We start from the raw sequence: 27,013 nt of genomic DNA on the forward strand, positions 1-27,013 counted from the left end.
AATCATTTAACACATTATTTTTATGCATGCATGACTATTTTCAAGATGAGAAGGTATACTTTAAATCCCAAGATCGGGGTCAATCCTTTAAAATTCCTGGTATTTCCCTGGAGAAAAATAAGTGGAATTCCCAGCATTTCTGGGTTTCCTGGCCACTAAAACACTGCTGAAAAATTGATATTGACTTTTATTGAAATTCAATTATTTGGAAAGATTTGTGTGTCTTCCCAAAATAAAACTAATCACAATGTTTTAAAATATGTGACTTTTATTATGAATTTAGAAATAAAAACAATATAATTAGCATGACAGTAAAAATCTGCATTATATAGACATTTCCTACATGGAATGATAACATATGATATAATAGAAGAATATATAATTGCCATGAGAGGTAAAATCAGTTATAAATTAAAATAATACTGATCTTACAAAGTTGAAAAACTAAAGAATTTAACAGTGCAATTATGTGTGCTAAACATTATCTAAAAGTAAAAATTGGCAGGTAAACTAAAATGAAATACAGTGACAATCAGAATCAAAATGCCTAAAGAATTCAAAACAAAAGGTGCTCAAGCCAAGGATTTCACTTTAATTGGAATGGAATCACAGTTAACAAAATGTTAAGGCTTCAGTGTGCCATTGTAGGGACAGGTGCAAGAACAAAAGCATGGATGTCACACACCAACATGATACACAAGTGGGAATATAAAGGGGAAACACATCTCATGAGCGAGTGAACATAAAAATCAATTATAAGTGGGGGAATGAAATATTCAAGATATGATTATTGCACGTAAAATGGCCAATGTCCTGATGCCTCTCTTTCGGATAGTCTCTGAGCAATCAAACCTGGTTTGGACTCCCCCAGAGTCTGTTCACTAAAGGCCGCTGTAGTCTTTTCCCAATTGTCTGAACATGAAAGCCTATTTTTATTAGTTTCTTGTGATCCAATATCTTCCTTCCATCAAACACGTATGCAGGCTTCATCATTCCCTCGTATATTTTCCCATAATCCAAATTCTGCAGACAGATATAAAATCATTCATAAGACAAAATTAAGGACAGTAAATGGGTTAAGAAAAGTTCTAATAGTAGAAGTATTCCATAATATATTGTAATACATTAAACTTAGAGCACAGAGTTAAAAAATATGTATTAGACCAATATAGTTTTACATGAATTTAGTAACATAAATAAAAAATTATGCAATTAGGAATTGGCCACTTAGATGCTGCATACCTAAACATAAAACATTGTTGACATAATAGTACAGGTACTCAAATACAACTATCAAATTATAACATCCAACAGAATTCTACAAATTGAATACATTTACTGTTGACTTCCCTCCTTTCCTTTTTACTCATTTATTTATTTAATATTTATCAGGGTTAGGTAGAAGAAGGGACTATAGGTCTCAACCTCGCCCAATTAAGTCGATAAATAAATAAAATAAATATATTAACCCACTGTGGTCACTCTGAGGTACAAAAGACCCTAAAACAAAGTTCACAGCTTAATAGCTACAAATCAACTCGTCCAAATCAAACTTCTGCTGCTATCAGTAGTTGACAGGGAACTCTACTTAAGGCTTTTACCATTTGCAGGCCTTTGGCCTCTGCACGTTTAGTCATTCAGATGTAATTTGGCCCCGGGGTACAACACCCATTAAATACTTTCAAATATATAACTAGTGATTTTGATATATTTTTCATCCACAGTGGTTGTTTTGAGAAATTAGTATTACAAAGAGAATAGAAAGGATTTTTATTCAAATATTTATATGAAATGAAGATAAAAAAATAAAGAGGCAGAGTTACACATGCCTGCATCAAAAGTGACAGACACCGTTGTGTGCTTAATGTGGCGGTTCTGACTGACATGTAACCTGTAATTTGAATTTATAAATTTTCTTATAATGTTTGCCAGAATACTTTTTAAATAAATTTAATATGTTTTAATTGACAAAGCTGTATTCAACTAATTGGCCTTAGGCAAATTCAGAACTTCTATCTTGAGAATAAATATACAGCTAACTCTCGATTATGCGTGCTAATGGGCGCAAGTAGGAGCAGGGATGATTAGAAAAACGAGATAAAAGATGTGTAGAAAGTATGGCCATGATATTAACAGATGTATCCCTCAAATGCATGTATGCATGAAATCGTGATTTCCAAAAAGAAACGGTGGTAGTAAAAAAGGCTTCAAAAACACGTTAGTTATATACTGAAAATGTAAAGCAACAGCCCTGCAGTTAGTGAACGGAAGGAAATTGGTACAGATCCATAATTTTAAAACCTAATTAAAGATCATTTTGACATGACTCCCCAAGTATATCTTTTCTTTACAAATGTATGACACACACATACTACAACTCATACACGTTTGGCCTATAAAGGCACAGATGTGTAAATTGAAATTACATTCTGTAGTAAATTATCATCCCAATGTTTCGTTAACAAAGCTTGTAATATATATTATATGAAAGAAATAGTATATGGGTGTAACAAAAAAGAAAAGAGATTACCAGAAACTCATCCCATTCAGTGCAAAGAGCAATGGCATGCACACCATTTGTAGCTGTATATGGATCGCTGTGGATTTCAATTAAATTTTTCACATTTTCTGGTTGATCAGTCATCATGGGATGTGTCAAGTCATGCATAATCTGGCTTGAGTCAACCTAAAAAAGAGATATATCCAAGGAACATCATCACCAGATATTAGGGAGGGATCAATCCAAACATATTTCATCATAAAAGCTTATTAAAGTATAGCGAAAAGAAAATCAAGGAAGTATCTAGCATCACAGAGAACATTTTAAGCAAAAAGTCCCATTGAATTTTGACTTCATATAAAGACCATCCCTCCCCCGACTACAACCTTGACGTGGCGGAAGGACTTGTGCGTTCCGATGACCCCTAGAGCTGTGCTGGCGGGAGCAATAATAATTGCTCCTGGCAGAGTCACCCTTGCCAGATAGGTCGAAGGTTAGGAGCCAGACGAAAATAAGTCCACGCAGCGTCTGTTCCTCAGTGAGGTGGCTGCAATGGCGTCTGACCCCAGCGGGGCGGCCAATAAGTGATGGTGTCACCTTAAAAACACTATTGAGGAAGGCAACGGGAAACCACCTCAATTATCATTCCCAAGATTTAAATGATGGACAATACAGACATTTTGAGTCCTGGCAACTACGGGGCTAGGCCCAATCGGCCGTGTGTCGTGCCCGGCAGTGGGGGAGGCAAGGCTTCCGTGGTTGTCATCCCACGAAACCCTTGCAAGGGAAAACCAGCAGCAGCAGGAAAGAAGACGCAGGAGAAGGAGACCACATTAGTTAAAATAGGAACGTGGAATGTTAGGACAATGATGAGGCCAGGGAAATAGGAGACTGTTAAGCGAGAGATGGAAAGGGGATATATAGATATTTTAGGTCTATGCGAGGTGAGATTGAAGGATAGCGGGGATTACTGGAGTGACAATTATGGAATAATATACAGCGGTGGGGACGAGAGCAAACAAGGGGTTGCCATTGTATTAAATGAAGAGGTAGGAAGAAGCGTAGTCAACAGAGCAGGTAACGGATAGAATACTACTAGTAGAGATAAAAGCAGAACCTACGAACTTGGTTATTATTCAGGTATACATGCCACCGAGCAACCATAAGGAAGAAGAGGTCGATAGGATATACGATCACTTAGAGGACATAATCGTGTGTGTTCCCACAGGGAAATATTTCATAGTGATCAGGGATTTAAATAGGACAGTAGGCGAAGGAACAGATGGTGATGAGGTGGGGGACTACGGTTTAGGCACAAGGAATAACCGCGGGGAGAAAGTAATTGAATTCTGCAGGATACCGGGGTTTATACATCACCAACACTTGGTTTAGACACCACAAAAGATGCAGGTATACATGGAAAATGCCAGGTGACTCAGAAAGGTATTTGCTAGATTATATCCTGGTTAGACACAGGTTTAGGAACAGTGTGATAAATTCGCACAGCTTCCCGGGAGCGGATGCTAACTCTCACCACAATTTAGTTGTTATGAAATCTAGCATCTGTTTCAAAAAGATAAGGTAGGGGTGGCGAGTTAGAAAATGGAATGTACAAGCATTAAATGGTTTGAAAAGGAAGGAATACAAAAAGGCGGTAGAGGAAATCATGAAGGATGGTAAATAGCTAAGTACTATCGAAGAAAAATGGGAAAGTATCAAGAAAGGGTTGTATAAAGCCACAGAACACACTATTGGAAGCGTTAACACTAAAAGGACTAGGAAACCATGGATCACGGATTAAATGATTTCCAAGATGGATGAGCGGAGAAAATGGAAGAATGTAAATACAGAGTTAGGCAAAATGAAGTACAAAGAATTAAACAATAAATTGAGGCGGGCGACAAATAAAGCAAAAGAAGCATGGTGGAAGACGCAGTGCAAGGATATGGAAAGTCTGCAAAGGAAGGTTGAAATCCATGCGCTGTACAGCAAAGTTAAATCTTTATCGGGAAGTAAGAAAGGAAAATCTATGCTAACAGTTAGAGATATGGCAGGTAAGGTAATAGTTAAAGCAGGAAAGATCCAAGAGAGATGGAAGGAGTATATAGAAGAACTGTATAGTAAAGAACTTAAACCAACAAAGTTAGACATTGAAAAAGAAAATGACGTAGACGAAGACACCTAAGGTCCAGGCATACTCGACGATGAGATAGAAAGGGCATTAATGGAGATGAAACTAAATAAGGCCGTAGGGGTGGATAACATTCCCGCGGAACTATTGAAATGTATAGGACAATGTGGGAGGAAGAGGCTATATGGGCTGATTCGTAGTATCTATGAGGAAGGAATCTGGCCGGAAGACTTTGTGAGATCATTTTTAGTTCCTATTCCGAAAAAGGTAAAGGCTACATCATGTGAGGACTACAGGACAATAAGTTTGATATCCCACGCAGCTAAACTTGTTATCAGGATCATAAACAAAAGGATAGAGAGTAGGGCCAATGATTACTTAGGGGATGATCAGTTTGGGTTTATGAAGGGGAGAGGTATGCGTGATACCATTGCAGTAATGAGATTATTAATCGAGAGGTGTATACAACACAACCAGGAGCTATTTGCCTGTTTCGTAGATTTCAAAAAAGCATTTGATAGAGTGAATTGGGAAAAACTAATGAGTATTCTGCAGAAAATAGGAATAGATTGGAGGGAAAGGAGGCTAATCCGCAACCTGTACATGTCTCAGACTGCTCAGGTACGAGTGGGGAACGGGGAGTCCGGCTGGGCAGTGTTAGGAAGATCTGTAAGGCAGGGTTGCCCATTATCACCGTTGCTAGTCAACCTGTATGCAGAGGAAATGTTTAAAGAGGCATGGGAAGAACTGGGGTAGGAATGAAAGTGGGCGGGGAATTTGTAAAATCAGTTAGGTTTGCTGATGACCAAGCTTTAGTTTGTCGGTCAGCCATGGGGCTGCAAGCATTGCTGAGTGAATTGGAAATTCAGTGCAACAGGTATGGGATGAGAATCAATATTAATAAAACAGAGGTTATGCAGGATTCTAGAAAGAAAAAAGCTAAGCTAAACATTTAATACGAGGGCAAAAACTAGAGCAGGTAGAACAGTTTACGTATTTCGAGCAAACGTTTACGTAAGTGTTTTGGACCAACAAAGTAGTAGGGACATAAGGAGAAGAATTGTGCTAGGCAAAGAGGCTTTCACATGGAGGAGGGAGTTGATGACGGGGACGTTGAGTAAGGATATTAAGAAAAGACTTGTAAAAACTTTGATATGGAGCGTAGCTATGTACGGTGCAGAAACGTGGTAATTGAAGCAGGAGGATGGACGTAGACTGGAGTCTTTTGAAATGTGGGTGTGGAGAAGAATGGAGAAGGTTAAATGGACAGAGAAGAAAACAAATGAGGAAGTACTTGTTGTGGTGGGCGAAGAGAGGGCTTTGATGGGAGAAATCCTATGGAGACAGGAAAAGTGGATGAAGTGGATGATTGACTGGCAGTGGGATGTTGAAGACTGTAATAGAGGGGAGAATGTTAAGCAAATGAGGAATGGGAAGGAACAGGATAGAGATGTTGGACGGGATGAAGGGAGGAAGAAAGTACTCAGAGATGAAGAGGGACCTGATGTAGAGTAGGATGTTGTGTTTTGCTAGGAGCCACAAATTATTTAATTAGTCCATCCAAAAACCTACCTTAACCGGTAGATTACCTAATAAATAAAATAAAGGCCATTTCCCAATTACAGGCAATATATCTCATACAAGAAACCTGAATGTGAATGGAATCACGATTAAAGTCCTTTTCAAGAACTTTGCTAGAAAAATATCTCATGATTAACACTACTGAATAGAATTGAATATCAGATACCATATTTACATTAGAATGCATAACTATTAATAAGCACAAAATAAGCCATATTGCACCCTCAATAAATTTCTGTCATCATAGTGAACTTTTTCCTTGGCTTCATATAAAACTATCTGATCCTGATGCTGCCCAATATGTATGATAGTAATTTTTATCCCTATTGCCACACTGTACATCTGGAATGTCCAAACTTTACTGCCATACAATTTGAAGATGCACTTCAAGACAAAATTGGACAAGTCATTTTGAAGAATTTAGAATTTGCAGATGTTTCACAAGTTATGAGTCTGTCAACTGTAATCATCAACTTGATACTAAATATTTTAAAAGAAAGAATTTTCCCCTAGAATAAATAATAAAAAATAATCTTATTCTAACTAAATTAAGCAGTTCAGTTTAACATGACCAGGCCAATACATGTTGCCAGTTATCCAAGCTGCAAAATTTACTAATCCAAATTAAAAGCTAGTTTTAAGTGTTATACAAAATTAAAAAATACCTTAGGATCATAAATATGCAGCCTTGCACCTTCATCCAGCAGCGTCTTTGCGACATGAATGGCAGGTGATTCCCTTGTGTCCCCTGTGTTCTTTTTAAATGCAAATCCAAGCAGGGCAATTTGCTTTCCGGTCACGGTATTGAAAAGTGACTGGATTACCTTTTCTGAAAACCTTGTCATCTGGTACTCATTCATATCAATAACCTAGGGTGAAAAGACTTCACTGAGAGGTGACACAGGGGGAGCAGATCTCTGAATGGAAAAATTTCAATTTAAACCTGAGAATTCATCCCATAACAGGAATGAAATACTCTCTATGGCAGCTCAGAAAGTACAGTAATGAAAAGAGTAAAAAGTTGAGGTCATTTACAACTCTCTATTATAATGCAATGAACACTGGAATATTACAACAGAGTGACAAAAACACTTCCCATCACCACACGGTAAATGGCATGGGGCCAGTGTCTTTCCTTATGTAATTAATAAAATTATTTCATATACAATTCATGCCCTCAATTATAAAGTTTGGTTCAATGTAATAATGGTTAATTAATGGTAGATTGGCAAAGAAACATGTAAATTCAATCCATAGATGGATTCATACAGCTTGTACCATTATCAACCACCTCCTCACACAGCCACAAGCCATTCTTCTACTGCCGACCCCCTGAAATGTCATCATTATGGTCCCTGAAGATCCATCTTAATCATCTATCTGCTGAATGGCAAAAATTTTCAAACAAACAAAATGGCAGAAATTTAAATCCATCTTCTGGAAACCCATGCACCTTCACAATAAATGCGTGTGCCAACTGAAACCCGAAGAAATGTTAAACCAATATGGAAAACATTCTCTGAGAGCAAAAATTTTAGAACAAGTTGGGAAATTACATATTTTAATGACATGCCTGAATTATATTAAACGGAAAAGAAAAAACTTTGTTGAATCCAAAGAGGCTATGTACAGTTGAACACTAGCCTGAATGAGGAGGCCACTTTCAAAATACATGTTACTGAAGCAGGGAGTTAGAGCAAAGTCAGTAGTGTTAGACTGCATGCACTTACACTCTTTAGGTTCAGAATTACAGTAGTTGTGCATTTATTGTTTGGATATTCTCTTAGATCACTTCTATTTTTTCATATGTAGTAGTAGTAGTATTAAGGGGAGGCAACTCACAGCTGAGGTCATTTGTGCCATTGGGGATTAGCAGGAACGGAAGAAGGGTGGAGAGAAACCAGGTGCCCGCATTAGCCTTCTATTTACGAAAGGCAACAGGGGGCCTGCAGCTTAACGTCCCTTCCGACAGATGGCGTAGTCACTCAAAGTGCCTTCCACAAAGCACCTCAAGTAGGGATCGAGATACCTCTGAAAAATATTCAACACCACTGGGATTTGAACCAGGGCCCTCTGGGTGGGAAGCTAGTATGATAGCCACCGCACCATCTCGATCCCTTTATTTTATGTATTTCATATGCAAATAACATGCAGCAAACATGATATACTTCTTCCACTACATTGCCAATAAATTGACGTCGGAATGGGAGGCAAAACTCAGGGGGAGAAATGGAACTTGAATTCATCCAATCTTAACACGCTGCACTCTCTGCTATTTTGTACATTTTTACAGAAGTGACAAAAGCATTCAATAAGCCATCAAGCAACAATCCCTTGTCTATACTATCAAACCATCACCTTAGTGCTGATGGTTCAGGTATGTCTACTAAATAGACGACAAATTAATTCAAGTTATTAGAAGAAATGATGGGACAGAAAAGACATTTATGAATTTACGTACTAAAAATTAACTTTTTCTCTACATCCTATTAGGATGTGGCAGGAAAACAATTAATTGCAAATATGCATGAATATGTTGATAGCTTTTTTCCTAAAGATAAATGCTAATAGCATTCTATTTCATTAACCTTAGTAATCAGCAGAAGATTTTATTTAAGGTATTTACCTCTTCTTGTACAAGAATATCCTCTCTGAACTTACCTGTTGCCAGTATGCAGCCACTTCCGGTAGATTCAAGCACTCACATATGTAAACTAAATTCAGAATGTCTTTTTGAAAACAACTACCTCCAAAACCTAAAAAACAGATAGTATATTAAACAACAAAATATATTTTTCTATAATTTCATAGCAGATTTCAAGAATTCAAAGCAGAAAGTTGATTGTCAATTGAGCAAATGAAAGAATATGATATTACTGTTCTTACCAACGGATGCTTGCAAAAATTTTGAACCTATTCTAGAGTCCAAACCGACTGCTTTGGCAACTTCAGACACATCAGCTCCAGTTGCTTCACAAACAGCCGACAGAGAATTGATGCTTGAGATACGCTGAGCCAAGAATGCATTTGGGGCCTGCAAAGAGACAATGAACCATTTGCATTAATATATGCATATGGCATTAGTGATCAGAATGTGGTGCCAATATTTTTTTACTCGAAAAATCTTGAATGAAAGCACAATTCTGCACAGCAAAGGCAGCAGGATCAAGAGTGCTGCATGACTCTAGGTTTGAATGTGTCCTCATGTATGTTGATAGTCACTCATCACTCATGATTCCTGTATTCCTGATAGTCACCCACTCATGATTCAGCATGAGAGAACAATAACTAAAATTAGCTCATAATTGCACAGGACACTTAATAGAATTTCAATTAATCTTGGTGCCAATACAAATTGCTTAACCGGAAAGTGCATTGCTCAGTGGAAAACCTTTTCCACTATTGGCAATGAAGAACAGTCAACACACCAGGTGCCATTATTATGTCTAGTGTTCACATAATGAAAAATGGAGCGGTATCTTATTTTACACTAAACTCATTGGCATCTTCCAGCATTGTGATAGCTTATAAAAGTATACATTTTGCAATATTTATGAAGACTACTTTGGCATGATCACATTGGAAGTGGAAATGGAACTCCAAAATGAATTGCAGAAAATTGCAACATCAGTCATTATGTTGTGGAAGGCAAACATTGTGTTTTTTAAATGATTGCGCTGATCATTGGATTGGTGTGATTAATGGGTAGACAAGGTGAGTGGTATGGTGGTTACAAAGTTAGTTCTCTTCCCTAATCTATAACTTGAGTTGAGCTATGAACGATCCAGGAAGGAAACACATGTCTACACTGCCTAAAGATATTACTCACCTATAAGTCTTTCTTATGTCTTTCAATTTTAATTTTCCTCATAGGAATAAGCCACTTCATGGACCGACGGGTCTCTCCTTCCATCCTCCATTCTGTTTAGCTGAGTTTAGTTTTACCATTTTATCCGCTTTACGGTCTTGTTATCACCCTTTTCCCATTGCCAAAGTGTAATTTCCCGATGTGGGAGATGGACACTCCTTGCCTCCTTTTTATTTTTAAACCCCTCTATTCTTAGGGTGCCCCGGAGAGGGCAGTCAGTACTGTTACTGATGATTTTATTTGTACTTGTCTATAAAAAGCCAAATAACTTTCAAATGGGAATAAAATGTTGTGCCAAATCATAAAAAAAGAATTTGCTTACATTTTTTTGATTTATGTGCTTCAACTGAACTATGAATTACCTAAAATAGCAGATTTTCATAGAAAAAACCCTAAAACTGGACACAACATTTCTTGTCCATGATTAAGCAGAAAAAATTCTAAAAATAAACAGAAATTCAGAAATAAGTTTAGCATGCCATTGTGTGGCACCTACCAATTTTGATAACTCAGAAGACCATGTGTTCATGGTCACAATTCGACTTCTGGGAATCCAGTGCTCATACACCCAGGACAATTCATGAATGGCAGCCTGTCCCTCAGGAGTGTCTTCCCCTCCAATTAATACTCGATCAGCATTCAACAGGTCATCAATTGCTGTCCCTTCCGCAAGGAACTCAGGATTAGATAAAATCTGAGAAAGCATGAGAATGAATTACAGGAATATTGTGGAAAACAAAGTGCCGCACACAGAAATTGCATTAGTTAATCAGGGGTGCATGTATCAAGTCAAAACCACTCCTTTCTGTTTATACATTTATGTACTTTGACCAATTAACAGATTAAAGTAATATTAAAAATAATTTCTTCAATTTTCTAGCTTCTATCAGGTTGAAAAATTTCATAATGGTACAGGTGTACATTAATCTGTAAAAAATAAAAAAAACAATCATAGAAGAGATTTAAATGGAAGACGAAGGACTCGGATGCTATCAATTTTTCAAGGAAATATCTACGTTAACATTGTGTTTTTCCTATTCTGTTTTTTCATATTGTTTCTGAAAAAAAATATACAATAATTTAACTTACAGCTTAGTCCTGCAAAAAATTTATGATCAAAAAGAATATAAGAAATTTACAACCAGACTGGATTTTTACCTTTTGGCCTGCAGCACAATTACGCTTTTAATAAAATATAGTATATCGTGCAGGGCATTAAGGAGATATTACAATGCATGATAACCTAAATAAAATTAAATGGCAAACATTAGCATTTTTACATGATGAAATATGTTTCACGAGAGGATAAAAAAGAAAAATTCTATTTATTCCAAAATATTTTTTGGCCAACTCAACTATACCTACCAAAGACTACATTCCAATACGTCAATACATCTTAATAAATATCCATAGCTTAATTCACTCCATAATATAATGTAATGTATATTATAAATGTTTAAAACCACATGCATATATTACACTTTTTGCATACATATATTACTCCAAACTCATAAATAATGATTTTCGAGACAGCCATGAATGAAAGAGTTATGAATGTTTCAATGGATCCCATTTCTTTGCATAGAAATAATAAAAATGCCAGTTCAATTAAATAACCAATATCATGCAATTCTACCAATTAAGGACATAGGCATTCACACTTGATCTGCATGACCCTGATTCAAATTTGCTGTGAAGCGTGTATTTAGGCAGTCTACCGGAGTGAAAATGTTGTTGGAAATCATAGGCACTCACCTGGTAGCAGGCGCCCGGTTTGTTATTTGCTCGCAAAATTTTTAGTACACTTTCTGCTGCACGAACTGGTACTGTGCTTTTCTCTACAACAATTTTATCACCTGCAGCCACACTCGCAATCATTCTAGCAGCTCCTTCGACATATTTCAAATCAGCTGCACGTCCCTGGTTGTAAAAATGAATAGCACTTGTACTTCTGGCATATATCACGTTACATGATATGGTCGTTTTCCTAACATATTCTTCTTTGTTACCTTTCCCATGCCAAATGTTTTTGTTGGAGTATTCACAGAAATAAATATTAATTCTGCTTCTCTAATAGCGGTTTCTATGTCGGTTGAAAAAAATAAATTCCTTCCTCGACATTCTCGAACAACAGCGTCCAGACCAGGCTGGAATATTATTTCGACAAAATGCAGCAATTTTAATAAAGGACGTCGAAGTGTAACAATATTTATTAATACAATTAGCAATTACAATAAGAGAAACTCACCTCGTAAATAGGCAATTTTTCTGAATTCCATTGCGCTATCCTCTCCCTGCTTTTATCGACAACAGTGACAGTTATATCTGGACACTTCATAGCCATAACACTACAAGATGGACCACCTACATATCCAGCTCCAATGCAGCATATCTTTTTAATCGGCATTTTTGACAAACAAAAACTTTGAAAATATATGGAATTACAGATCCTTACGTTGGGGAAATTTCGTATAAAATCTAATCTTTTCTGAACTTCATTAGTGTGTGTTGGTGTCAAAGACTTAACTTAAAATGTAAACAGTTTCGCATAAAATCAATTCAAATATCAACCCGTAAGTAACATCACACACTACTACCGTTCATATCCAAAAACAACACGGAATCAACTGTAAAGAAAAGCCGCAAGCTTGACGCTTTTCTTTGCAGTTGTACCTAGCGCCACGTAAGTTGCAGGAGTCAACCAGCGTGGCGCTAGAGGTCATAAACATGCGTGCGAAAAGAAGCCGCGGTTATCTTGTCTGTCTTGCCCACCTGGTTGGCGGTTGTTGACTTTTGACGTAAGGACTCCGTGATCGCATGCGCCTATCTGGTGTCGTTAACTGACTATTAATCGCTCCACTGCATGATTAATATTGTAATTTAGTAAACGATATCTGCACTTGCATTCGTGGGTAGAGAGTATTTTTAAGATTATCTTCTCAAACAGGGGGGAAAAGGTTAGCGGTAAATTTGAAAGAGAATCCAAAAGCATTTAGGTCATACGTCAGAGAGGTTCAGAGAAATAAATCAGCTGTTAATTCACTCAAAAATGACAAAGGCGAAAGAGTAAAGTATTTTGGAAATCATTAACTTATTTAATTCCTTCTTTCTAAGCGTCTTTGCCAATATTTCACCAAATGCCTCCAATTCCTCACCAGATTGTGCTGGTCAACCGATGCCCGAAATTGAAATCTCACATAATAGAATAGAACGTTTGCTGCAAAATGTTAAGCCTATTAAATCTTCCGGACCCAATGGGATACCCGCTCGCATATTTAAGGAACTAGCTTCGTTAATTGCACAGTATCCATAAATCATATTTAAGAAGTTCCATCCAATTTTTCCATTCCATCACAAGGCTACAAGAGATTGGAAAACGGCTAACGTAACATCACAATTTAAAAACGGATACAAGGATGAACCGAGCAATTACAGGCCTATTTCTCTGAGGTCTTTTTCGTGCTATGTCATGAAATATATAGTTGCTAGTTTGATTGTGATACACCTCGATAGTTAGGAGTTGAAAAACCAGCACGGTTTCCGAAAGGGTAAATCCTTCGAGACACAACTAGCGCTTTTTGTTCATGATATTCCTAGTTCGGGAAAGAACAATGTCCCAGTTGATGCGGTTTTCCTAGATTTTAATCAAGCGCTCGAAAAACTACCTCATTGTCAACTACACACAAAACCAAAAAGCATTGATAAACATATGCGAGGTGGTATTAAACACTTTTTGAATGGGTGGATCAGAAGAGTAGTCATAGATGGAGTTAGCTCAAATGCAGGAGAAGTAACTTCAGGTGTTCCCCAGGGAAGTATTATCGGACCTCTTGTACTCCTTCCTAACGTTAACGACATTGACTCCGTAATCACTAGTAAGACATGCCGACGATGTAGTGGTTTACCGTGATATCTGTGATCCTAAAGACACAGCAGATTTATCAGATGACCTCAATGCTATACAACGCTGGTATGACACTAGGTCATTAGAATTAAACTAAAAAAGTTCATTGCGATAAACTACTGGAAAAAGAGCAACTGCCACCCGAACGCTTACTGCATTGGGAAAACCGAAATGGAATGCGTAGACTGCGAGGAATATAGGGATAAGCTAACAAAAAATTATGATTTATCAAAAGAGCACTCGGTGAATGTGACGAAAAGGTCAAAGAGAAATGTTATCTGTCTCTGGTTAGGCCTCATTTAAGTAGAATATGCTGCAAGTATGTGGGATGCTCACGAAGGTGGATTAATCGCCGAATCGGATCGCGTGCAGCAAAGAGGAGCTAGATTCGTAAAACATTGTTACGGTGAGCTTAGTATCGTATCCAAAATATTACAGCAGCTATGCTGGCTGGGAATCGCTCTCGGAGTGAAGGTTACATGACAGAATGAAGCTCTTGCATAAATTGGAAGAACGTCTCACTAGCAATGATGTTGAGAATGTATTATTGCACCCGTCGCACTACGGTAGGAGAGATCATACCAATGCAATACGAGAGAATAAGTGAAGAACAAAAGAATTAACATGACATTTTTTCCACGAACGCCAGGGGATCAGAATGAAAGTAACTGTTCGACCAGAGTAGGGTCATGTTTGAGTAAAAGTCAGTCTGGTAGTTATTCATGCCCTACCAGACACCCTTGCAATGACTTCCAGGGCGCATAATATCTAACGGGGATTACTTTGAATGGGGATTACTTTTTGATTACTTGACAAAATAGATATTCATGAATAAATAAATAATTTTTGAAAAAACACAAAAGTCGTGATAATTTTTGAACAGACCTCGTGCGTTTGAAACAAATGTGATAAAGGACATTCCTACCTTACTCCTCTTCATAACACTTCCTATCCGGACTCTCCGTCCCCCACTCACACCTGAGCAGTCTAAGACATGCGCAGGTTGCGGATAAGTCTCCTATCCTGCCAATCCACTCCTAAATTTTGCAATAGATTTATTAGTCTATACAATTTACTCTAGCAAACGCCTATCCGAGATCTCCGAAACAAGCAAATGCATCCTGATTTTATTCTGTGCTACACTTTAACAGCGGCAGCACTGCATTGGCTTCACGCGTGCATCTCCCCTTCTTGAACCCACACTGATAAACCCCTGAGTTATCATTTTCTCTGCTCTCCATCCTCTTGTTGATTAAACTGAGAACCACATTAGCTATGTGCAAACTCAAATTATTGATCTGTAATCTTCAGATAAGGCTGCATTTCCCTTTCTTGGAGTAGGAACTCACACTGACTTCACAAAGCTTTCCTACCAAGCTCCTCCCCAATATATGCTAAGAATTGGTTAATTAAAAATATTCCTGCCACCTTTTCCAAAACCTTTAAATAATTCCGCGGGAATATTATTCGTAATATGTGCAATAAATGCGCGAGCTGGTGCAGTCTGGCGGCCATGACGCCGACTATAGCCCCGTCCACTAGCGGCGCTAGTTGCCTGTGACCCAATGAGCCGACTTTGCTTGGCGGATTGTTGAGCTGTGCGTATGGTGCCAATTATGTTAGTTTCTCCTGTCCTTGTTTTTACTGTTTGTCGAAAATGGAAATTGATGGAATCACGGAGCAACGAATCAACATCAAGTTTTTTGGTGAAGTGTGGTAAAAGCTATCAAGAAATTACTGAAATGTTGATAGCTGTTTGCGGTGATAATGCTCTGAAGAAAACATCCGTTTTCAAGTGGATGAAGCGTTTTGAAGATGGTTAACCAGACGCCACGGATGATACAAAGCCGGGACGACCTTCAACCACCTGTGTTGACGACAACATTGATCGTGCGCGGTCCCTTACCGATCGTCGAAAAACTGTCCGAATGATTGCTGGTAAACTGAATTTAGGAAAATCAACAGTTCACACTATTTTAACCAAAAATGCTGGATGGATTCTTCACCATGGCAATGCACCTGTACATTCAGAATTGATTGTTTGCCAGTTGGCAAAAAATTCAATCGCCATCCTTGATCATCCTCCTTATTCGCCAGATCTCGCCCCCTTCTACTTTTTCCTATTCCCAAAATGCAAAAATGTGATGAAGGGATATCACTGGGAGGATGGGGACAAAATAAAACAAGAAATGAAGAAGACAACTAAAAAGCCTAACTGCCAGGGACTTCCAAGGGTGCTTTAAACAGTGGGAAAGAAATGGGAATAAGTGCATAGCAACGAATGGAGAGAACTTTGAAGGGGACAAAATCGATGTAGACTAAATTTTGCAAAATAAAGTTTTTATGGCCTCAGTTCGCGTATTTAATGGACTAGGAAGTATACCCCAACAGCCTTATTTGATTTCATTTCCCTTATGGCCTTCGTATTCTATTTTTCTATGGTCAGAATCCGCATCCACTCCCAAGGAACTGCGAATTAACACGCTATTCCTAAATATGTGCCTAACCATTATATAATCCAACTGATATCTTCCTGAATCTCCCGGCATTTTTCATATGTACCTATCCTTTTGGTGCAGACCCACGATTATGTCCTCTAACTGATCGCATACCCTACCGAATTAACCATACACCTGGACTTGACCATGCTCGTGGGTTCATCTTTTACTTCAACTTATAATATTTTATCAGCCGTTTGCTCTATGTTGACTACGCTCCTTCCTGCCGTTTTGTTTTCAAAATAATTCCACCATTCGCTGCGTGTCTTCCCCTTCGCTACATATTAATTAATAACTATCGGTTATGTAATCCCTCCTCTCCATTCAGCTCATATCGTGAAACCCTAAAATATCCCTATTTTCTCTATCCATCTCTCTCTTGATATTTTATAATTTCCCTGCCCTCAGTATTTTCCTCTCATTACGAGTCTCTATTCTAACCGGCCCGGTCCTGCTGCTTCCGTTGATTGCTTGATATATGACGACCCCATGGCCCAGCAGGCCAAAACCCGTAGTTGTCAGGACGCATACTCAATTACCTGTCCTTCTTGATTTCACGGGATAAATAATTTATGCAATTTCCGTTTGCCTTCCTCAATACTTTTTTCAATGTGATACTATCGCCGAATGGTCGCAATGAGGTACATACGCTTCGGTGAACTAACTACCTTTCGTCTGTATTCCTAGCCTGCGACCTATGGGTGACCCTGCCAAGTGCAAAAGTTACTGCTCTCGCCAGCGCAGCTCTATGGGTCACCAGAACGCACAAGCCTTTCCACCACATCAGGTTTTTCTAGTTCATGGCGGGGGAAACGATAGTTATTCATCCGTCTATGCTTCTGAATACTTGCAAACCTCATCTTCCTGCTAAACCTAAATGAATACACTAGTTGACTATGATCGATTTCGACCAAACCAAACATTTACCAGCCGGTAAAAACTTCGCTGGCAGTATGAACAAATTATCCCGGTGTCTTTGTTTCACGGTAAGTATTCGTCACGGCAACAAGTAATTTTGCTACCACATAGAATTACATAATATGATTGCGTCAGAAAAAAGTACAAAAAAATCCACGAAAACATACTTAGCGATAAAAGGAAGTGTTATTGCCACTGACATAAAAATTTATGATTTCCTATCAACGAGAATTCCGCCCGTGATAATGATATCGTGACGGGTAACTATGTAAAAAAGAGTCAACCTCGAAGAACAGAGTGATGGAGCACATTTCCGAGAGGAGCTCGTGGCAATAAATACATTTAACTTAAAACAGATCCTTGTGATTGCGCATTAGAGCGCCTTCCGCATGCAAACAGGGTTAAACACAGCCACGGCAAGATGTGAGGAAGCGAGAAGGAACACACACCGGATGTGACCGGACTTTTATTTTTCAATCAATTCGGGACTGGCTGAACCAGCATTTTATATCATAGCATCCGTCCCATTAGTTTCTAATGTTGCAGGTAGCCCGCTGACAAATGGTTTAGCGATAGATAATTGTGAAGTCTGAGAATTATGCGTCTACTGGGTCATTATATTCTCCTCCTTACAAAATAACACAAACAATACCTCACGTGTAAAAATTTCATTCATTCGTGTTTTGTTTCGAATAAATGAAATGAGGATTGAGTGAAAATTCATTGGAAAAATGTTTAATAAATTGATTTTTTCCAGATTGAGTATTTTCTTTTTTGCCTCAATCGTTTCTGGCGACTTTCTTACTTCTCTGAATCTTCCGGGCAATGCCAAACTCTTTTTTTATTCATGCCTTTATGCTTAACTATTCTTTTTTAATTCTGACCCCGGCTCTTATCTTCCAAAAGACTCCCTTTTCAGTGGCTGCGGATTTTATGCTATCTGGAGTCATTTCAGCACGTCATTGAAAAATATATCTCTTTAAGTGCATTTCAACTAAGTGTGAGAGAGAATAAGTAATGGAAGAACGAGAACACGGCGGTGGGAAGAAGGGAGCGCAAAGGTATTAAAGAAAAGGCAAGATGTGAGAGGGCGAAAAAAACAGCGGAAAGAGCAGCGCAAGCATGCGTAGCAATCACAAAGACATGGGATATGTTAGGGAGGTGAAAGAATTGTCAGGAATACAAAAATGGGTCGCATCCATACAATATTGAGCGACAGGAGAGTAAAACATTTTTCGAACTTGAGAGACTAGGAGAGAGTGAGAGGATTTGAGGAAAATATATTAATGGCATGTGCACTATATGTTTACGCAGTTAGTTAAAGAAAGAAATAGGACGTTAAGGAGGAAAGTTTAGATCCAAGAATAATAGATGCTTGGAAGTCAAAAGAACCGTGATGCAAAGGTTACGGAATGAGAGGGATGGATCGTATTCCCGCAAAACTACACGATAGTCTCGAAAAAAATGAAAAGAAGTCCTATTACGATCGTCCTTAGCACTAAAAAGGAATTATTTACAACAATTACTAAGGACAGTTGGACGAGATACACTTGGGTTTAGAAATTACAACAGAAAGCATGTTGTAATAGCAGTGATGAGAGAATTGGAGGAATGGAATATAAAATATGACCAGGATGCTTTCGCTTTCTCCGTGGATTTCAATAAGGGGGCGAACAGAGTGGATTTGGGAAAGTTAGTAGAAGCACTGAGGATCACAAGAGACTGGATGGGAAGACATCTTGTCCAATATGGAACCCCTGACCTGGTGGAAGAAAACTTCATCAAGACATCTCATTCGAAACCTTAGCGTGAAATGACGGTACAAGTGACAGCAACGGATAGAGAGTACGAATGGAAGGTAACAGGTTGGTTGAGTGAGATAAGTGTACTTTTCTATATAAATCCAAAGAAAATTGTACTAAAAGAAGGGAAAATATCATCATACGCGAAGAGCTGATTAAGCCATACTCATTCTGGATAGTTAAAATGTATGTAGTAGCTAAGGAATTAAAGTCACTCTTGAGAACATTGCAGAAACAGCGTCAGAGGATGGAAATGAAAACAAATTATCACAAAACGAAATAACCTAGATTTAAGAAAACTTGCGTTAAACATCAAAGTAGGGTATAGGAAATGAACTAAAACAATCAAAACACTTCCAGTACCTGAGCAGTAATTGTTAAAAAATTAGGATACCTCTTCTAGATAAGCATTTCCATTAGATCAATATAACTAAAAACAATTTGTGAATATAAGTATTTAATGGAGAATGTCCCAACCATGAGTGGAGAACCCTCTACTCTACGACGGGCCAGAGAGTAAAAATAACTTTTTTTCCTCTCTTAATCCAAATTTTCCGCACTCAAGTACTCTACTACTTTCATCATTCCGTTACCCTTCCTTCTGTAGACTTTTATCATCGTAATCTTTAATGAAGAATCTTTTGCCAACGAGATTGTAGCCTCCCTCCCCATCGTCATCAGCAATAACTCTCACCTTCCATTATTCTTGCACAAATTTTTTCGTTTTATAGATCCTTCAGTTACTCCTCCCACCTGTTCACTTTGACTTCTCCTTCCTTGGAAACCTGGAGAGATTTGGGCACGTGGGGTCGGAATGTCTCAAGGAAATTTATGGAGTATTTTTCTTAAGTTTTCGAGGCAAAGCTCATTATTCTCAGAGATACTTAATTACAAGGGGAAAGATTCCCAACAGTGAAAAACTCGCATCAAATCTAGGACATGATTTTATATAATTTGTCTTAAAGATGTGGTCTAAGAGGTTGCGCTGGCGTAACTCTGCGTTGGCTGCAGAAAGCGCACGCTTTACGTGCTGATACGTACATATTGAGGATCATCCTATCTCATCATTTCATCATGGTTTCATATTCTCTATAAAACGTATCTCATACCTTCAGTAAACAGAAGTACGATTCAATGAGCAATTGCTGGAACCTAGAGAAGTTTAAGCGTACACCTGTAAGTGCATTTATAACATGGGCGATATTGTATTCCTTGTATTTCTTTGCTTCTTTTCTGTGGAGTAATATTCCGATTGAAATGTATTTGGATGAATTGCAGTGTGTTCCCTTTTTGTAAATGACCACATTTCCATTCATAGTAGAATTTTTGGCAGTGATGTTTTCCCATTGAACCGAGAAATAAATTATTTTCTTTATGCATATGAGATTTGCGTAGGCAAATGGGATCATTTATTGCGGTTTTTTTTGCCTTTTCAATGCAACCTGTACCAGACATTACGCATATGGACTCCAAAATCACATTCGTTGCGCTTTATCACCAGATTCTAAGTCTGAGTTCGTGCAGTATCTATGTGGCTAAAAAAATTATCTCCTATTCAATCTCTATTTTCCAATCAATCTAATTTTTTGCGTAATATACATGTATAGTTATTAAGACTTAATAGGTTCGTTGGATACTTACTTTCAAATAATACAGGGTCCGAACAATAAGTATCGCGAACGGTTCCAAAAATCAAAATTTATTGCAGTTATCATTACAATTACTTAATAATATTTAAAATACATTCCTCCAGCATCGATGCACTTCGTTCGGCGTGTCTGCCACTCGTCAAAAGCCCGCTGGAAGTCGGTTTCCGGAATACTGTGGAGAGCCTTTGTCGTCGCCGCTTGAACCGCCTGGATGGGGTCAAACCGATATCCTTTGAGCTCCTTTTGAGCTATCCTTTGAGGTAATAGCGTTGTCGAGAAAATCTTCATCTTCATTGACGCAGTCCAAAATTTCTTCCGAAATTTCCACCCGCGGCAGTTTTTGTTCCTCGCTCAAGATTTTCGGCACGAGCTTCGCGCGCACTTTCCTCATCGCAAGATCCTCCGTTACAATGGTGTGGACGGTTCCGACTGAAAGGCCAGTCTCCTTACTGATAAGGGCGATGGACATGTCTGAGTACAAAACTTTTTTCACTTTAGCCACCTGAGCATCGGTTCGAGCGGTCGTCGAGCGGTCGTCGAGCGTCCGACGCGGTGCTCGTCTTCGACGAGCTCCCGGCCTTCCTTTAATATTTTGTGCCACCCAAAAACTCTTGTGCGGCTTAAGTCATCATCCCCATAAGCCTGTTTAATGAGTTCAAGGGTCACTGACGCGGATTTCCCGAGTTAAACGCAAAACTTTCTAGCGTAGCATTGCTCGACGGTGCGGTTCATGCTGGCGTGACGACACCACAAACAATCACACGTCACAAAAAACCACCTTTTGTATCAACGCATCCTGGAGGGGACTAAACTAAAGTGCGCCTGAGTGGTGGGGGACCCCTCTACCGAACCGACCGGTCGGACCCCCATCCACCGCTCTGTTTAGCCTACAGGGAACCGGTCACGATACTTATTTTACGGACCCTGTAAGTATAGTATTATTAAAATTCAATTGCATTTAGATTTCGTTTCAGATGTTGAGTGGAAAATGAAAGTTTCTCGGTTGTTTTCTAAACCGTTACCGTCGAAGGTTATATCGTTGCCTTGGTTGAAAGTGCTCAAAGACTCACAGTTGGCCGATCGACCTTAGCTACCCGGCGTATCGGACATTATATTAATTGAAAAGATGAATGCTTCTGAATTCTCTGGAGTGGATTTACGCCGGCCTTTACCCTCCTTGCTCTCACCCGAGCGGCCGGATAATGCAGCGTATTGCAATATCGAGCCGAAACAGTTTTGGAGTATCAAGCGATTAATTCACGAACGGTGCTCAGGAATGCGATATCGGGCTCGTTTCCCCAGGTCGTAAAAATTGCGATAAGCTTATTCTGGGGTTGAAACATTTTTCGAAAAAGTCGAATATGCGGTTGGTAATTATTAATTATTTACCTACATGTTCCATGTTCCTCGAAAACAGGTTGAATTATCTTATTTCTTCTCTGCGGTGTGTGCGAGCGGTACCGGGCGCCAGAAAAGTTCGTCGTTACCGCTTGCGGTAAACTGCTTACGTTTTAAAAAGGGGAGGTGATCGAACTGGCGCGCTGGCCGTCTGCTGGAAGAGAATGCTGGAGGAGAATATAAGGGTCGAGGGTGATCCGGGAGATTCATGGGCACATGGAAAGGGCCCGTAGGTTTTCGGTAAATCAATCTAAAATTTCAATTTCCTGTGCATTAATTGAATCACAAATTATTATGCAGTATCACAAATAGCCATTTAGTCAGAGGGAGACTCAAATGTAATGTAATGTTGATCCGTCCGATTAGCTCTATGGGAAAGGTGCCGCCCAACTAAAAGGTCGCAGGTTCGAGTCCGAAACTTCGTTCGCGATATTTTGGCGGTGTCGGGATGTGCTCCTTCTGCTAATTACCTGGGGGAGGCTGATGAGGAGCACGTGCTTATCTCCGAGTAGGCGATGGGCACTGACCAGTGAGACCATGTTCCACGCCCCTAATAATGCCGTTAGCCTCCAATTAATACGCTTTAGACCACCGCCTAGTAAACAATGATCGTTGTACTTTATCGGATTCCAATTAGCAAGCAGACCAGTTGGGTTGACAATGACACAAGAAAAAGAAATTTAATAAGAGGTCAGCCATCGTCACATTCTTCCCAATTAATTATAAGATTCATATTCTTTAATTCTGTTTATTTTTATGATATTCTTTGTGTTTGACCACCAACATAAAGTTTTCTTCAAAAATAAGGAAGAGAAAAAAACAACGCTACTACGGGGACTCGTCTAAATAGTGCAGCTATTGTCTTCGCAGTGGTTGATTATGCGAGATGCTTCCAGAACGCCATTGGATGCCGCGTGCTTCATCAACTTACGGGCCTCCCTGAAGAAAAAATATAATTATGATTATTAATTCTAACACACTAATTATTAATAGAAGCAACTACTACAACTGTTCTAAATTAAACAAGCAGTGAAAACCCATTCAAATTTTGGGAGCATGAGCGTGTTTCTCGGTGGCAATTGAATTCTGAGCTTGGAGCTTTCTCATGTTTCTGCAACGGTTCGAGCGTTTCGCTGCCGACGCACTTCGATGACGGACGGCGATCGAAAACCCGCGGGGGCTCCACTCGCACCACGCTCCAGGGAAGCACCAAAACCTTCAGAATAAAATTTTTGTTCGTGGCGCGCGACCTAGAGGAAGGCGAAAGCCGACTGCAAGGCCACCGAACCTCCGGTGACGTCCTCCGAAGAATATTAATGATGATGATGCCACGTGCCCGTCATCCCCTGACCCATTTCGGTGTTTGCAGAAGCTGGCAGCTTCCACCGCGGAGGAGGAGGCCCATGAGTCACCCAGAGAGCGAGCGGGGCTGCAGCGACGACCGCAGTCCGGGATGCGCGGGGCACCAAGGCAATTGGTGCTACCCGTCTACTCTTTGCTCTTGTATTATTCCGGAGAGTATTCCAAACCGATGCCATCGAGGTTCTCTAATTGCTTAGTAATCTAATCCGAAAAAAGCCGTTTTTGGTCTTTACTTCGGTGCCTTCGATGGAACCTAAAGGAGCACTGACACCTTACTTTTGAATTTTAAACTGCCCCTCTAAAAATAATTAAACAATTATTAAATGGAGTACACAGTTATTAGCTCTTAAATTATAAGAAATGCTTCAGTTGTGATGATGAAGAATCGACGTGGTATAATTTAGTTGAGTATATTTACAGGAAACATCGCAACATCCTATTGAAAACATTTTTCAATATTTTATTTCATGAAATTTGTAGCAAGCACATTCTATCAAACCATTGTGATGTAAAACATTGGTAGTTCTTAGTGATCGGATGTTTGGTATAAAGTTTTGTTTGAAATACTTCCGGTCATCCAAGTGCTATAATTGTATATACACGGTATAGCGCTGAAATTATAATGGATTTCCGTTTTTTTTAAATACGGAGAGGCGGTATTTACATTTTTAATATCATGATGTTGGTATTTATGTATATCTTTATATAAAGCATAAAAATACTAAGGTGCAGAAATTCCTGTATTTTTATGCGCTGTTACAGTGTGCATTTTGTATCGTTGATTTAAAATGCCTCAGCAGTACTCAACCTAAGTGTTGCCTTTTTACAGCCGTAGGTACACCATAATTTTATCGAGTAGCTTAGTACGAGATATGCTCTCATTCATCAAACCAACCATCTGTTAATCACCCTGATATTTTTTTATCTCTATCAATTCCGGAGATTTTTTAAATAATCAAGTAAATGACGTACTAACTAAAAGTTGATTTTGAAGCATGCTTGAAAATAATCGAAAAAAAGGTATTGGAACAAAACCCCGACTTCCCGTATCTGAACCCTCTTCAATGCACTTAGCGTGGTCATATGAAAACCGCGAAAGCGAACCAGAACGGCTTTTGTGATAGCCAGTTATGTGATTATTTTTATTGAAGCGTAAATGGCATTGTTGGGTCGATTGGATTATCTTTCTCTCTCAAACTTGATGAATTCGTTCTTTAAGTTACTAATTAACGTAACTTTTATCCATTGGGTTGGTTTACGTAATGGGAATCAATTGCGATAGGCAGTTAATGACCGCGGCCTAAAACCTCTAAGTAAAGCGATCTGGTAGGACCTGGGAAAGGGAACGCCAAGCCAATCCAGGAAAATGTCCAGTGTGTACGCCTAATCCTCCTCCTCTGTAAATACTAACTAGTTTTCAATGCCCACATTTTACATTACACGAGTAAAACGTAGTAGCACTCTTTTATCGGAGTCATTGACGGACCTAAATACGTACCTGGGCGTTGTTGTCATTTACGATATCATAAATATTGTAGAGAAATTATATTTCAAAGTTGTCAACGGTCAATATTTTTCAAACTTTTGGTACAGTCAAAACAATTAACCAGTATCGCGTCTGAAACATGCCACGGCCTTTCGGGCAGGTTTAATGGAAATGCAGTATCTAAGGAAGAGAAAGGGATATTGGATGAGCTGGAAACTTCTGAGGAGAGAAAATATTATTTCGAAGATCGAAATCAACTGAACCTATATTTTGTATTTTTAGTACCCTGCAAGGCACCGCTAGGGCGTGTGGCAGTGGGTGAATACCAACCAGACTAATTTTTACCCGAAGATGACCCCACCGCGGTCTGAAAATTTCATTCTCATCCCTCATCGTTCGTGGAAAAAATGACATCTTAATTCTTCTGCTCTCTACTAATTCTCTCGAATTTTATTAGGATGATCTCTCCTACCGTAGTTCGACGAGGGCAATATTTCATTTTCAAAATCATTGTTAAAGAGACATTCTTCCAATTTATGCAAGGAATTCAGTTTGTATTTTAACCTTCGCTCCGTGAGTGAGTCCCAGCATAGCTCCTATAATAATTTTGACACGCTACTAAGTTTTTAAAAACAAAGTTTCACAAGTCTAGCACCTCTACGCTGCACGCGATGCAATTCGGCAATCAATTCAACTTCGTGAGGATCCCAAATACAAGCAGCATTTCGACTCCGTTAAAAGTTACTGTTGCGGCATATCCCGCAGTTTCTTTGGAATTTGTACAAGCAGCATATTCAAAATGAGGCGTAATCAACGAAAGATAACTTTTCTTTTTGAACTTTTCATCACATTCACTCAGTACTCTTCTAATAAATCCTAAATTTTTGTTAGATTGTCCAAACATTCCTCGTATGTGCTTCACCCAGGAGAGATCGTAAGTGAGGGTAACGCCTATGTATTTTACCGAGTTTATACATTCCATTTTGGTGTTCCCAATGCAGTAGGTATTCGAAAGGGAATTGTTTTTTAATAATTCTTCACTACGCACCTTTTTAAGTTGCCATTAAAATTGTAAATTTTGAACCTAAGTTGTTGACGACAATAGTAAAATTGCATCCGTCTAAAATCCGTCTACGTTACCCGGCTGTTAGTTCTTTATTTGAAGAGAATCGAGAGGGGATCGAGATGGTGCGGGGGCTAACGTAATGGCTTCCCACCCAGAGGGCCCGGGTTAAAATCCCGGTGGTGTTGAATACTTTTCAGAGATATCTCGATCCCTACTTGAGGTGCTTTGTGGACGCCGAGTACGCCGTCCGTCGGATGGGACGTTAAGCTGTTGACCCCTTGGCACCTTTCGTAAAGAGTAGGCTAATGCCGACGCCGGGTTTCTCTCCACCCTTCATCCTTTCCTGTCCATCATCATGGATTTTATCAGTGTTCCGAAGTCGTCGAAGCAGGAAGTACACGAGAACAGTCATTCTCCCGCAGGGTATGTATACTATCGTCCGGTATGGTGGAAGAACGTCTCACGTGTTTTTCGTGTGTCCTTTTCTTGTGTCGTATCAATTCATCTCGTTTCCATTGCAAAGATAATCGTAGATATTTCCAAAGTCAATAATTTTATTTCAATTTAAGCTGGCTAAAGTGATGCAGGAGTTTCATATTAAATTTCATATTTTTTCAAGTAATAGAAGCTATTCCAATAACGTTTGCTAAGATTCGCTGTATCACTATAATTATGTTGGAGTTCATTCGTATATATTCTCAAGGAGCTATCCTTAATTTATTCAAGTCTTTTGGGGGATATGCCATTCCATTGAGAAGCTTCACGAGATGGAGGGATGGGAGTGGGGTGGAGGTCAAAGGGGCTAAGGAGGGAACTTCCGTGCGTTTGGTTTATTACTGCACAATTGCAG

The 27,013-nt window shown here is 39.0% G+C and overlaps 1 protein-coding gene across 1 annotated transcript; it reads right to left on the reverse strand.

The window, feature by feature from the left end:
• Nucleotides 1-399: 399 nt before the first annotated feature.
• On the reverse strand, nucleotides 400-12,487 carry LOC139690409 (UDP-glucose 6-dehydrogenase-like). The gene is made up of 9 exons (XM_071587850.1): nucleotides 12,329-12,487; nucleotides 12,090-12,227; nucleotides 11,836-12,000; nucleotides 10,577-10,774; nucleotides 9,099-9,246; nucleotides 8,874-8,968; nucleotides 6,878-7,081; nucleotides 2,531-2,686; nucleotides 400-1,023 (listed from the first exon to the last, which is right to left on the reverse strand). Exons 1-9 carry the CDS (start codon nucleotides 12,485-12,487, stop codon nucleotides 847-849), a joined length of 1,440 nt encoding a protein of 479 aa, XP_071443951.1. The 3' UTR covers nucleotides 400-846.
• Between the last annotated feature and the right edge of the window lie 14,526 nt (nucleotides 12,488-27,013).

Source organism: Hetaerina americana, unplaced genomic scaffold (genome assembly GCF_022747635.1).
Source record: "Hetaerina americana unplaced genomic scaffold, ioHetAmer1.1.p SCAF_3, whole genome shotgun sequence".
Lineage (NCBI taxonomy): Eukaryota > Metazoa > Arthropoda > Insecta > Odonata > Calopterygidae > Hetaerina > Hetaerina americana.